The sequence below is a fragment of the Cyprinus carpio genome, chromosome B16, assembly GCF_018340385.1.
Source record: "Cyprinus carpio isolate SPL01 chromosome B16, ASM1834038v1, whole genome shotgun sequence".
In the NCBI taxonomy this organism is placed as follows: domain Eukaryota; kingdom Metazoa; phylum Chordata; class Actinopteri; order Cypriniformes; family Cyprinidae; genus Cyprinus; species Cyprinus carpio.
In genome coordinates this window covers 8,195,679-8,210,162 of record NC_056612.1, presented here as the reverse complement: position 1 = coordinate 8,210,162, position 14,484 = coordinate 8,195,679, and the positions used below count along the sequence as shown (strand labels likewise).

Here is a 14,484-nt window from a genome sequence, read left to right as displayed (position 1 = left end):
TCCCATTCTGCAGCTGGTCACCATTTGCTCAGGATGTAATCATCCCAAATGGTCTAGAAAAAACATAACTGTTGACTTTCTTCTTCTCTATAATAATTAAGCCATTTTGGGAAATGAGCACGATCAAACATATATTGTGGAGTGGAATCTGGGTCAGGGCAGACTTTCTTACATTGTAGATTCTTACATTATATTATAGATATTATTATATTAGATATTATTAATATCTGAAATCCATTTACAGATATCAGAAATAACAAGTTAAACATGTTCCAGTATCAAGATATCGAGAGTCTTGATATCCAGATTTAAAGAGTTTCAACTAGTGGAAATTAATTCTAGATATCAGGAACGTCATAATGATAATAATATCATAAAGTAATTATTGATATAAAAAAGAAATTACTAGTAAGAAATACAATAATCATATCTGTATTTGGAATTTTAACTTGTAAGTAATGTATTTTTAATATCTGTAACACATTTAAGTGCCCTGTTAACAGTTAATCAATTGTATGAAATTAATTGTCAATGATTCATTTAAAATGCTATTATTTCATTACAAATGCAATTTCTACTAGTGGAAATGCTGATTGTTGATACCAGGAATTACATTTGTCCCAAGTGAGCATTAAAATACAAATAACAGATTAAGAATTAAGTTTCTTACTAAATCACTTTTTTTTCCACATTTTTGATACAAATAACTGGTATTCCTGCAAGTGATTCCCCAATTTTTGATGCCCCTACAATAGAAGCATAGCATCCACAGTTTCTTAGTTTACTCTCTCCACTCAACCATTAGCCTGACTGTGATAGCCAGAGGTTAAATTTACATTGATATTTACATGGCAACAAGAAGCCTTCCACTCCTTTAACGTGAAATGTTCACACACAGTCTAAATATAGGATGCTGAAGATGTGAATGGGTAATGGAGTGCATTCTTTTACCAGGTGCAGGAGTAATGAGGGGAGAGTCAAAAGGGTGGATCCCAAAGAATTACAAGGGGAGTATTGCAGAGGAAGCATCTGATACCAAAGTTAAGACCAGACAAAGAGTGACTGTGAGGTGTGTGCTTATATACAGGTGGTGATACCATGTTCTGTCAATGAAGCTAATGCTAGCTAGAAGGACTCTTTATTTGTACTAGTAATTATTTTACTTTGATTCATTGATTAGAAAACAGAAAGTGTCTGTCTGCCTGAACTATAAAGATAATGTTCTGTTTGTACTGCATAAGTAAAAAAAAAAAAAAAAGGTAACCCAGTGTAACTGAAACAGTTCTAAATCACAAATGATTCAACTAGTTTATATGAAAATACAATGCATGGTGTGAACTACAGTTTTGTCAACAGCAAATATATTTTTTGAGTGTGCTTGAAAATACCTGATTACACTGATCCTACATGATTTACTGAATATTCTAGATATAATTCTACTATAGGCTAGTAATCTAGTATGTTTTAGAGATTTTAAAGCAAAGAGAGAAACAATTTTGTTGTGTAGATTACAAATAACATGACTGAGAAAAAAAAAACTGTTTGATTTGCTCTTTTTTATTTTCAGTGTACATTTTGAATAATGTTCCATATCTGCCTACAATAGTAGAATCACAGCATTTAATCATAAGTAACAATCATGATATAATTTCAGTACTTTAGTAATTCATTTGTAGTATGTACAATAAAACTCAGAGTCATAAGAGGTTATTTTAAAAAGACTAACTGATATAGATGTAATGAAGAAAATGCAAATCATGAAAACCACACACAATTATGTTACACCCTCAGCTAAACCATGATGTAATAGGTAAGAAAAAACGTGCAGATGCAGGAAGGGGGTTCCAAATTACTTGATCTTTTACCAAGAAATGAGTAGAAGACAACAATTTAATTTATATATTTTCTTTCACAAGACAAAAATGGCAAGATACACATGGAATGTTTAAGAATCAAGTTTCAGGCTGAGGGGCAGGTTCCTCTGTTTTTTGGGGGTTAGAGGTCATCTTTAAAGCCATATCCTCTTTGCGTTCTTTTGCCATATCTTGCGATCTATATGATGAAACCAAAGGAAAAACAAAATGGTTGAACTTAATGAGTATATCATAATATTTTAGTATCTTAGACAACACATTATGTAACATCACGTAACAACAGACTAGTTTTCTATTCCAAGTAGAGTGCATATATATATATATATATATATATATATATATATACAGTTGAGGACAAAATTATTAGCCACCTATAAAATATTTCACTATTACAAATAATTCCCAAGTGTTGTTTAATGGAGAGAAGATGTTAAGATTTTTTCAACACAGCATTTCTAAACATAATAGTTCATTTAGGATGCTTGGGGTTAATAGTCAATGGTGTTTCCCTTTTGCTTTATAACAGCTTTTAGTCGTTTTTTGTTGTAGTTCTCAACAAGTTTCAGACATGTCTCCTGAGGAGTTGCAGCCCATTCTTCCTTAGCAAGTCTCTCAAGCTCCTCCAGATTTGTTGGTCTCCTGGCATGGACTCTGGTCTTCAGTAAGCCCCACAGATTTTCTATTGGATTCAAGTCTGGGCTTTGTGCAGGCCAGTCAAGGATGTTCACTTTGGTCATTTGGAGGTAGTTCTTCACCAGACGTGGGGTATGCTTTGAGTCGTTGTCATGCTGGAATACAAAATGTCAACCCAAACCATGTTTTGTTGCAGATTGTCTGAAGCTGTCTTTCAAAATTTTCTCAGTCTTTCTTTTGCATGATTCCTTCGACACTGAAAAGATTCCTAGTCAGTTCCAAACGCACTGACACATCCCCACAGCATTATACTTCCACCGCCATGTTTCACTGAGGGAACAGTGTTCTTTGGGTTGAGCGCCTCTTTCTTCCTTCTCTCCAAACACAGGCAACATCTCTAGGGCCAAAGAACTTTAGTTTTGTCTCCTCTGACCAAAGGACACGTGACCAAAGGACACATTTCTCCAGGTTGTCCTTCAAATTTCAGTCTAGCTTGGAGGTTTTTTTGGTAAGGTTTTTTTTTTTTTTTTTTTTGGTTGATAATACTTCTCACGACACACGTCACCACAAGTTCTTGCCACTTGAAAATGCTTTTATAAATGTGTATATGCTTCTCCTGCTTTGTGAGCATTAACAATTATTTTTCTCAAGTCTAAACTAATTTCTTTTGTTTTTGCCATGATGACAGTACATATTGTTTTACTAGTTGTTTTTCAAGACACTAATCCCCAGCTTACAGTGCAATTTATAGGTTAGGTTAATTAAGAAACTTAGGTTAGTTGGGCAAGCCATTGGACAACAGTGGTTTGTTCTGTAGCCAACCAAACAGATAATTTCTTATGGGGGCTAATAATATTGACCTTAGCAGTTTTTTTTTTTTTTTTTATAATAATTTTATTCCAGGCAAACTGTAATAAATAAGGCTTTCTCCAGATGAAAAATAAAATAAGAAATACAGTGTTAAAATTCACTTTTTTTGTTGGAAAACCACTTGGTAAATATCTGAAAAAGAATTGAAATTTCATAGGGGGGTTAATAATTGTGCCTTCAATTGTATATATACACACACAAAAGTTTGAAAACATTCTGATTTTTACTTCTTTTTTTTCAAGTCTCTCATGGACATAAAGGCTGCATTATGTGTTCAAAAATACAGTAAAACACTATCAAACAGAATTAGAATTTAAAATAAATAAAGTTTTCTTTATGAATATATTTTGTAATGTAATTACTGGCAAAGTTGTATTTTCAGCAACATTACTCCAGTCTTCAGTGTAACATGAACCTTTAGAAAACCATTATATACTACCATTAAAATGTATCTGTGTGTGTGTGCGCGCGTGCGTGTGTGTGTTTAATATAAATTTATTTTCAGCAAAAAATGCATTAAATTGATAAAAAGTGTCAGTAAAACCATTTACTGTATAATGTTGCAAAGGATTCCATTTCACATAAATGCCATTCTTTTGAACTGTTCTATTCAAAGAATCCTGAAAAAGTTACCACAAAATATTAAGCCACAAAAATGTTTTTTAACACTGATATTAGTAAGAACGTCTCAGGTTACATATGCAACCATGGTTCCCTGAGTAGGGAATGATACACTGCGTCCTCTGGGGGTCGCTATGAGGAACGCCTCGACGTGACCTGTGTCTGAAGCATACATACAAAAAACATGATGGCCGGTGACAGCCTATGATGTCACTACTGGTGCGACTATTGTATAAATAGGTGCCAGGAGAACGTCATCCGCTTCTTCATCTGAAGCTTGCGTCCAACGCATGGCAGGAAGATTGAGGATACAGAGTCTTGTTCCCTACTCAGGGAACCATGGTTACACACGTAACCCGAGACGTTCCCTTTCAAGGGAACTTCAAATTGCGTCCTCTAGGGGTGGCTATGGGGAACGGTATACCCACGCCACTATGCTGAGGGGAGTGCATGCCAAACCACAGGTGAGCACTAAGTACCAACTCTACCAAAGCTTTAAGGGAGTTGCCCCTGAGACGTTAGATGGCTGTCAGTAACATTATCCCTTACGGCCAAAGGCCTAAGCTACATACCCCAAAAAACTTACCTGTTCGGGCTAGAACTCCTGGGCCCTGGGTAGAGCTCAAGGCCTGGAATCAGAAATAGATTTCTTTAAGGGGATACAACCAAGTGCCTAGAATCATACTAGGTCTTGGCCTGTCACCCAGGGGGCTACCGCTTGCTCTGCATGAGCTTGCTGAAGGAACTGTCTCAACAGACCCCTAGTAGCAACATCCTGTTAAAGTAGGTATCCTGAGGATACATAGATGGAGTGGTGCCCAAGGTGGAACTGGGGCCTTAACCAACTCAAGAAAGGGCACGAAGCTGCACCTAACATACAGAATTTTAGAAAGAACGCAAAATGCTTAATGTGCGAACTTAACACAGTGTGGATTTTAGAAAGTGCACAGGGACTTCGCTTGCACACTTACCATGACATGGATTTTAAAGATACCATTCTAAGGGGCCCTAGTGGCACTCTGAAAGAGCAGCCCATAGACGGAAAAGGTTCATCCCAAGAACAATATGTTTGAGAAGTCATCAACTCAATTTAGGATATAATGCTGGAATGACTAGCTGTAAGTTACCTAGCTGAGGGAGCATAAAACCTAGCTCTCAGCCGAGAGGGAGGCTCGACCTACAGCCTGTTCATTAGAAATCCTGAAGGGTAAGCATACAGCAAGCTTAGCCAAAAAACCCAGCGCATCAGGGAGGCAGAGGAAGGCCTAGATCTCCTGATGTTTGCTGGTTCCAGGTGCTCTGGGAAAACAGAGAACTCAACTCTCCACTTGAAAGGAGAACTCCGAATTCAGAAAAGAGGCAGCAATAAAGAGCACTCTCTTCCACCCTCAGTACCCATGGCTGAAGTGCCTTTGAGCAAGGCACTGAACCCCCAGTTGCTCCACAGGCGCTGGATTTGATATGCTCTGGATATAGGGTGTGTGTTCATGGTGTGTTCACTCTCACTGCTGTGTGTGTGCACTTCAAGAATGGGTTAAATGCAGAGCACCAATTCCAAGTATGAGTTACCATACTTGCAAATGTACTGGGGCCTTTCACTTTTTTTTTCACTTTTAGAACCTAAGCCAGAGTGCACACTAAGTGCGCAGAGTGCTCAGCATCCACACTTATCACCATGTGGATTTTAGAAAGTGCACAGAAGCTTAGCATGTGCACTTACCATAGAATGGATTTTATAGAGATTCCTAAGCATCTGCTAACAGATGCCCAGAAGTACTGAGGAAAGTGGGAGTGAGATTATCGTGTGCAATTATCTTAGTTTGGGTTTTATATGGCTGGAGATAGCACAAAAACACCACTCATACCTCCCGCTCGACGTGTCAGCGTCGACATATCCTGATTCACAGGAAGCCCCTCAGGGCGAACCTGGATATGGTATCCAAGTAAGGGCAGCCTGAAAAGCATAAGCCCAGCCCGGAGGGTATTTCCTGATTCTATGGGAGTGATTATGGGGGAGGCTGGATATGAATAATGTGGTATGGATTGATTGTTTTGGAAGGGTGATGATGGATAGGGGGTGTCATGCAGTATGGTTTGATCTTCGATGAGTGAGGTCATCACTGCAAAAGTCGAGAACCCGGTTCTGAGTCCAGCAGAGGTGGGGCTCACAGAGGACCTACCCTAGAAAAGAACAGAAACACACAAGTCCCAGAAACACTGCAAAGAAGGCTGGTAGATGGATTCACACAACTACCAGCACATTTTGTATATTCAAAATGGATCGTGCTCACCCACCATGGTTCCCGCGTAGAAGCCCCGTTCAAGAAGGGAAGCCTGAAGAAGCCTCTAGTCCAGACTATCAGTAAGGTGGTTGCTATGTAAGACACAGAACCAATTGAATACATCATAGGTCCAGCATAAGAGACTGCAATGCATGCGCAGGAGGTTCCTACCTAACCTTGGTCAGGTGGAGATGATGGTGGTTACAGGGTAATTAGGAAGGGGAAGATAAGGGTAGATGTTAAACCCCCCGAAGGAGATGAGTAGATGTTCAGGTATCACTCTGGTCCGGAGGAGAGCGTTGGGAATGCCTCGTCTGGATCACCTCCCTCAGGTCTTGCGTACCTCCCTTTGACCCGCGCTCCCTCCTAGCCCTACCCGCAAGTGGTGGAGGAGCGCCAGCTGCGACACTAGCCTTCTGTGCCAGTCTCTGATCCTCAGGCCGAGATGGGCCAGGACCCCTGGGTTGTTCGGGCTCAGACCTTTTTTGAAGTTTTTGAAGGCCGTTGAGCATGCCTTTGCCTCCCTGAACTTCTCAACCACCGTCTCGACGGCGGTACCAAAAAGTTCGGAAGGTGAAACCGGAGCCGAGAAAGCCCCTCTCTTTCTTCCCGATATCTGCCAGGTTCACCCATAGATGTCTCTCCGTTACCACCATAGATCTGCCCATAGCAGAGGTGGCCTGCTTAGTAGCACGGACAGCAAGATCCATGGTGAGACGCAACTCAGCTACCTCATCAGGAGACAGGCCATCCCCTTTATCCAGGTCTTTCAGTAGATAGGCCTGATACACCTAAAGCACCGACATCGTGTGCAATGAAGCAACAGCCTGATCTGCTGCTGCGTATGCCCTACCATTTAAGCGAGATGTATCCTGAAGGGGCTTAGATGGCAAGGAGGGAGCCTTAAGAGAGGATTTCTCACCTATAGAGAGATCGCTAGCCAGCATCTCTTCTACAGGGGTCATCTTCTCATAGCCGCTTTCGCGCATCCCCTCAATGTTGGCATAACTCGTATGTTGGAACCGATGGATACGTGAAGAAAATGGCCTTTTCCATTCCTTCTCAACCTCTGTAAGAAGATTAGGAAGAAGAGGAAGGCTCACCTGAGTTGGGGGGCTATGGTCAGACAGATAACGTTCATCAAGTCGACCTCCCGGCACCACCTTCCTGGCCCACTTCCATGGCAAGTCAAGCCTCACCATGGCGCGATCCATAACCTCCAGTAACTCATCATGCGCAGGGCAGGAGGATTGGGAGGGCTCAGCCTCAGCTTCTTTGCCCTCCTCAGACATCTCCTGCTCTTCCTGGGCCAAACCCAGCAGAGCACTGTCCACTGGATCAGATGATGTTAGGGAAATCACATCATCATCCTCCAGCGGCTCACCCTCGTCCACGGCTGACAAGCGGAAGAGGGAAAGCCCCTCCTTAAACGCATCGGCTAGATCCGCCTGTGATCCGCATGACCTCATTCTCCGTGCCTCAGCAGCGGCGGGTCCTGAACCGCGGGGAGCAGATGGCTGCCCCTCCTTCCTCGAAAAGAGAGACAGATGAAAGCAGATCTTTTTCATCGAAAAACGCTTGCAGTGAACGCAGATTGCCCCCTCGAGGACATCATGTGCGTGCTCTTCACCCAAATAAAAGATGCAAAGATCATGTGTGTCATCAGGTGTCAAATAACGAAGACACAGATCCACACATCTCCTAAACGACTTGCTAGTGCTCACCATAATAAGGGAAGAAAAGATCGCACTTACCACCGGAATGCACACTTCAAACAAAACAGTCACTGAAGACGAAGAAGAGGATGACGTGACCCAGCACTTATTTATACTATAGTCGCACTGGTAGTGATGTCATAGGCTGTCACCGGCCAACATGTTGTTGGAGTTTTTTGTATGTATGCTTCAGACATGGGTCACGTCAAGGTGTTCCCCATAGCAACCCCTAAAGGACGCAGTTCGAAGTTCCCTTGAAAGTGAACCATTACTAATAACTGAGCACCAATAATAACTAAGCAAATCAGCATATAATTATTTTTTAAAGATCATGTAACATTGAGGACTAGAGTAATGACTGCTAAAAATTCAGCTTTACATCACAGGAATAAATTATATTTTAAAATATATTACAATAGAAAACAGTTGTTTTAAACTGTAATACTATTTCACAATATAAGTGTTTTTACTGTATTTATTTTTTAACTTGTGAGCATAACAGACCTTATGAAAACATTTAAAAAGCAAAGTGTTTCCAAACATTTGTACTTTATATTAACCATAATTGATTATTAAGGGTGGGAAGTGGGCTTAATGGACAGAAAACTTAATGGATTATTAAGGATGGGGAAAACCCCTTTTAAAATAATTTTAAAAGTGGCTCAGAAAAAGTTTATTTTGAGAAAAGCTCCAGCATCATTTTGTAGATCCTACTTAGTTTAATATTTTATACCTAATTGAATAAAATTCAGACATTAAGTGTGGTTTATGTGTCCAAAAACTTTATATTTTATCAACGTAATCTCATGAGTATTATTAGGTATTTTACATCAAATCTGGTTCTGCCACACGCATTTGACACGTGCACTTGCAGGTGTCATCCTTGTCCAGCATCTGTTTAGGTGACCAGATTTCTGAAATGGAAAACGGTGACATTTCCTTGTTCAGAGTTCAAAATATCATTGAAATCTCAATTGTTTTTTTAAAAAAGGGGGGACAATATATTTTTGTATGTTTTTGTTTCTTATTGTTGTGGGATCTGTATAGGCCTACTAATATTATAATGATGTTTGCAGATCAAACTTACAAACTTTAATACAATTCACCAAAAATCACACTGCACCATAGTAAAAATATTTTTTAACATTTTCTATATTTAACTTTTGGAAATGGATCCTGATTAGGCTTATTATTTAGCATTTTAGGCTCGTGTTGAGTACAAAGTATATACTTTTTGCAAATGTAATCATGCAAGTGTAATTAATTAATTAATTATTTTATTCAGGACTAATTTCTATATATAGTTCATTCAAAATATTATGTACAGGCAAGCAGACGAGCCTAGGACACAGTGTGTTGAATCAAAGACTATAATACCCAAGAAGTGTCACTCGTATTTGAACGGGGAGAAATGCAACACTCATGCTGTGGTCACGCCATGTCCTATACCATAATTCTGAGATGACAATACGTGATGTTCAACCAAAGACTATAGATATATTAAAAGGGACTTTGGTTCAACACGGTGCTGTTCACATCCTTGGACTGTAGATTATCCATTTCTATAGCGAAAGAATGTTACTAGCAGCTGGAAAACACATCATTACAACATTACATTACATTTGTATGCTACTGCTAAATATTGCAGATAAAGCATGTAAGGTAAAAATAACCGTTTGTTTGTTGTTTGTTATTTGGTAATGACAGCGATAAAGGTGTTATTGCTAACCTAAACAAACAACAACAAAATAATAACAGTATGAACACTTATGTAATATGTTTTTATATTATAGTACATTATAGTCTAAATAAATCTATTTTCCCCATTTTTAGAGCAGTACTAGCTTTCTTTGAAAGTGCAACTATTTTTCTCTGGTTCCTTGTTAGGTGCAGTGGTCACATGGTACAATCTGTAGCTCTCAAGTGTGTTCACCTATCGTAATTACTGTACGATACGTTGAAAAAAACAAATACATTGCAGAGTAAAGAGGAAACTGACAACGTTTTTTATTTCACACCATTTTTCAAGTGTAAGTCCTCCGAAGTTAATATACTCTCCTCTCTGATTTGTGGACCCGCAGCTGCGATTACTGGGCATGCAAATTTACATATTTTCTGAGCCAACAATATAACGTGAAACCTATGAAAATGGTTTTAAAAAGCACATGGCGCCATAGTTTCATCCCTTTAGAGTGTCGCAGTGACCGTCTTTTTGCAGTAAAGGACCTGTCAAAGTTTAATGAATGGGAAGATGACATGAAGCAATGCAAGGTTAGCTGCATTGAAAACAGATGAGCACACATATGCATATACAGCTCCTATTTGGGGCGAAGTTCATGGGATTTTGTCCACAGAATGATAAGAGCATAAGAAGATAAGAATGATAAGTGTCAATTCAGTCAATCTTTTTTACTCCGTTTTTTACTCCGTTTTACTCCGTAACATGGATTTCTATGGAGACCTGCCGTAGATGTCAGGCAAGATGGTGGATAGCAGTGGCGACACATAATGTCTGCGTTCTGATTGTTCAGATCTCCTGTCAGTCAAGCTCTTTGCGAACGGTCAATAACAACATTGAACTGGGTAAGAACAAAGTCCCTTTAAGGCAAGTAATGTCACTCGGCGGCCATCTTTGAAACGCTTCTAGGGCATGCAAGTGCAGCTCCTATCTCTTTGAATGGGGAACATCAAAATTTTTGAAATCACCAATGAAATCTGACAACAACTGTATCATGAATGTTGTTTATTTTGCCTCAATAGCATAAAATAGCTTATTTCTCAGGCTATACAAGCCAATGCGCATGTGCAGTCCTAGGCGCACATCTCAGAGCACTTAATGTTTCAATAGCAACCGGGACTTCTAACGGCAGCTGCAGTGATGCACTGACTTTACCAATTAGGGATTGGCTCTTTTGCTCAGAAGGCGGGGCTTCGTTCGATAGCACGGCCATATTGAGTGTTGCATTTTTCCCCATTCATAACTATACGAGTGACACATCTTGGGTATTCTATAGTCTTTGGTTAGAGCTGGGAGTTTTCTGAGAGCTACGGCTTGTACCATGTGACCACTGCAACTCATGCGGAACCAGAGAAAAATGGCAGCACTTTCAAAGAAAGCTATTACTGGTCTAAAAAAGGGGAACATAGATACATATAGCTACTATAATGTACTATAATATAAAAACATATTAAGTAAGTGTTCATACTGTTATTATTTTGTTGTTGTTTAGGTTTACCATTACACATTTATCACCGTCATTAATACACTGTGTTCCAAATTATTATGCAAGTGACATATCAATAGGATTCCGGTACAATAAAGAGTCAGATTTTTGTTTGTGTTGTTTTTCACATCTTTTTAGATAACTGATATAAATCTCAGAGAGGTTTGTTCAATAGTTTGCCAGGTCTTCTTAGGTAAATGGAAACCCTGCTTAAAGAGGTTGTTCCACATTATTAAGCAAGTCACAGTTCTCATAAAATATGGTGAGGAAGAAAGATCTTTCTGAAGATGAAAAGTATTTGCAATGTCTTGCAAAATGCATCAAGCAATATTTAGCAAAAAGCAAATAAAAATTATTGAACTGTCAAAAGATTTGTGAGTGACTTAGAGCACAGAAGATCTTGGTCAGATAAAGATTTATTAAGGAAAGTTTCTGTCAAACAAATGAACTGTATTGTAATGCCAGCTGTAAAAACAGCCACTGCTGAGCAGCAGACAGGTGTTTGAAGCTACTGGAGTCTCAAGGTCCTCTCCATGCAGACTGGCAGTTGTGTGTAAAGCTGCGTTTCAGTCACTGCTAACCAAACCTCACAAAGAGAAACCTGCACAGTGCAATTTAAAGGGGCCATATGATGCGATTAAAATTTTTCCTTTCTCTTTGGAGTATTACAAGCTCTTGATGCATAAAGAAGATCTGTAAAGTTGCAAAGACTAAAGTCTCAAATCCAAAGAGATATTCTTTATAAAAGTTAAGGCTTGTCCACGCCCTCCTAAAACGCCTCGTTTAAACACGCCCTAAAGTTTACGTCACTGTGTGGGAAGATTTGCATAACACCAGCCAAATGTTCACGCAAAGAAAGAAGGCATAACTTTTATTCTCACTGTAGTATTGTTATTGACGCCACCGCCATGTTGTGAAGATACAGTGTGTTTTGTTGTGAAAGCGAAACTACTTTGTTTGGCCTTCCAAAAGAGGATGATATCCACTTCGTCATGCCTAGAGCTGATCCGTGCTGCTTGCTGAGGAAATACATCGCCGGATCGGCTTTCACCGTGGACTAAGCGGAGTCCAGCCTGGGGTCGTCAGAACCGTTCTCAAGTCCGCCGGCTGTTCCTCATTCAAGCCTGCAGTGTGTGACGCATTTTATGGAGGACTGTTTCCTGATCCTGCAGAGTAGTCTACAATGTGCTCAAAGGCTGTTCTATCAAGTGGGGCAGTTCCAACTTTGAAAGTACAGTCTGGCGCTTCTGACTCACGGCCTGCAAGTACATTTTTTTATATTTACAGAATTTGCCACTGATGATTCAAACGTGAGTTTTAAGCAGTGTAGAGTAGCGCTTCTTCTTTTGTCGTTTCTCCGATCACAAATGCAGACATGGTTTTATGTTTACACAGTGCAATACGCAACGCAATGCATAATAACATAGTATAAGTCATTATAATCAGTAATTATGTCCCCAATATATGCAACAAATACCTCGTTTGTAATGGGTTTTATTGATTTTGTCTTATTGTGCCGGGAGACGGCATCACAGTATGTTAAGGGGCGTAACATTTCCATCACACGCTTGAGGTTTTTAGCAAATCACAACCCACTAGATAGCTGGCCAATCAGCGTACACCTCGCTTTTCAGAACAATGAGCTTTGTAAAAATCGACGCGTTTCAGAAAGGCAGGGCAACAATAATGTAGATTATGTGGGAAATAATGCCATTTTTAAACCTTAAACCGCATAAACACATTGCATTACACCAAATACACAACAATAATGTCCTTTTTAGCAATGTCATATGACCCCTTTAATCTAGGACTGCGGGTGTCTTTTAACTCCTAACACACCACTTGTCAACGCGGTAGTCTGTTGTTGTTGTTCTGTCTTTACTTTTCTTTTTCTGCCTGGGCCAGTGGATCTGGCCTTTGTGGATCACATATACACATACACTGAGCTTACCAATTGTTCTTTGGTTTTCATAAACAAAAATATATTTCCTGACTTTAAGTGATTTAAATAATTTAACATTAGTGTATGACTGATTTTAGGGGTTACTGTATGGGATTATTATCCTGCCATGATACAAAACTGAAAAAAAAGTTCTGAAAGGTTGAAACTAAGTGTTTGAAAACTCAAAATCTTACAAAAAAAAGTTTTGCAAGATCGAAAAATAAGATTTGCAAGCTTGCAAAATGTAAAAAAATAAAAATATCTCTGCAAACGTTGTTTTTGAGATTTCCTTCTTCAGAACTGCAACATTTTTTTTACGATGTTGCGCAAAGAATTTTTCAGAGTTTCAAATTTGTCAGTGTTCTCCCACTGTATTAGCTTGTTTTCCAGGTTTGAAACCTTGTAAATGGTGATCTGAAAACTGGTGTGCGAATGTGTGAAAAAAAAGTTTTGAAACTCTGAAAACAGAATTTTGTTTTTGCAGGCAACGCAAAGGTGCAAAGTTGGTGGGTCAAAAAAAAAAAAATCTCTGCAAACATAAATTTTGCAATTGTATTTTGAGACAAGTTTGGATCCTTCTTCAGAAGTGCAGAATGCAAAGGTGCAATCCCACCTTTCCAGTAAATACGACTTGTGAGTGGACTGGCAACACTGTGCAGAATCCCTCCAGGCCATGGGTTTCAGAGTTTCAGAGCAGAACGCCGAAAATGAGACGCAAGCTTGCAATTGTGTCGTCTCGCTGCGTGACGTGAAAAAAAATCTCAAAAATGTAATGTAAAACTTTAATGTTTGCAAAACTTTTTTTTTTCGCACACCAGTTTTTCACACCATTTGCAAATCTGGAAAACAAACTATTTTTACATTTTGCAAGCTTGCAAAAAAACATAATGTTTGCAGAGATTTTTAATTTTTTTTACATTTTGCAAACTTTTTTTTGATAAGACTTTTTTTGTAAGATTTTGAGTTTTCGAACACTTAGTTTCAACCTTTCAGAACTTATTTTCAGTTTTGAATCATGGCAGGATGATAATCCCATATTACTAAGGTTAAGGGTTTAAAGCTTGGGGTTAGAGGTCATGAATGGTCATTTAAAAAGTTGACCTGGGCTGGGGAGCAGGTCGGATACTTGGTAAGACATCCCAGCTGGACGTTAAGCTGTCATGTGATGAAGAGAAACAATCACAAAGCAATCACAAACAAACATGATCAAAAATGGTATGATAAAGAAAATATATACAGTACTACATACAGTACAAGACAATCTACATTGTAATAATTAAGTTGAGTCAGTTTTCTAAATCATGAATGCCAAATCAGATTTTT

The 14,484-nt window shown here is 39.1% G+C and overlaps 1 protein-coding gene across 2 annotated transcripts in view; it reads right to left on the bottom strand.

Moving 5' to 3' along the window:
• Window positions 1-1,539: 1,539 nt before the first annotated feature.
• The window catches only part of ca14 (carbonic anhydrase XIV), a 109,180-nt gene continuing 96,235 nt past the window's right edge, over window positions 1,540-14,484 (bottom strand). Inside the window, exons 11-12 of one of the 2 annotated variants that reach the window (XM_042740511.1) lie at window positions 14,263-14,316; window positions 1,540-2,052 (exon numbers count right to left, since the gene is read on the bottom strand). In XM_042740511.1, the coding sequence (XP_042596445.1) occupies window positions 1,953-2,052; window positions 14,263-14,316 (154 nt within the window). In that variant the 3' untranslated portion in view covers window positions 1,540-1,952. The remainder of the gene's footprint in view (window positions 2,053-14,262; window positions 14,317-14,484) is intronic. The other variant, XM_042740513.1, reaches the window with a different exon arrangement.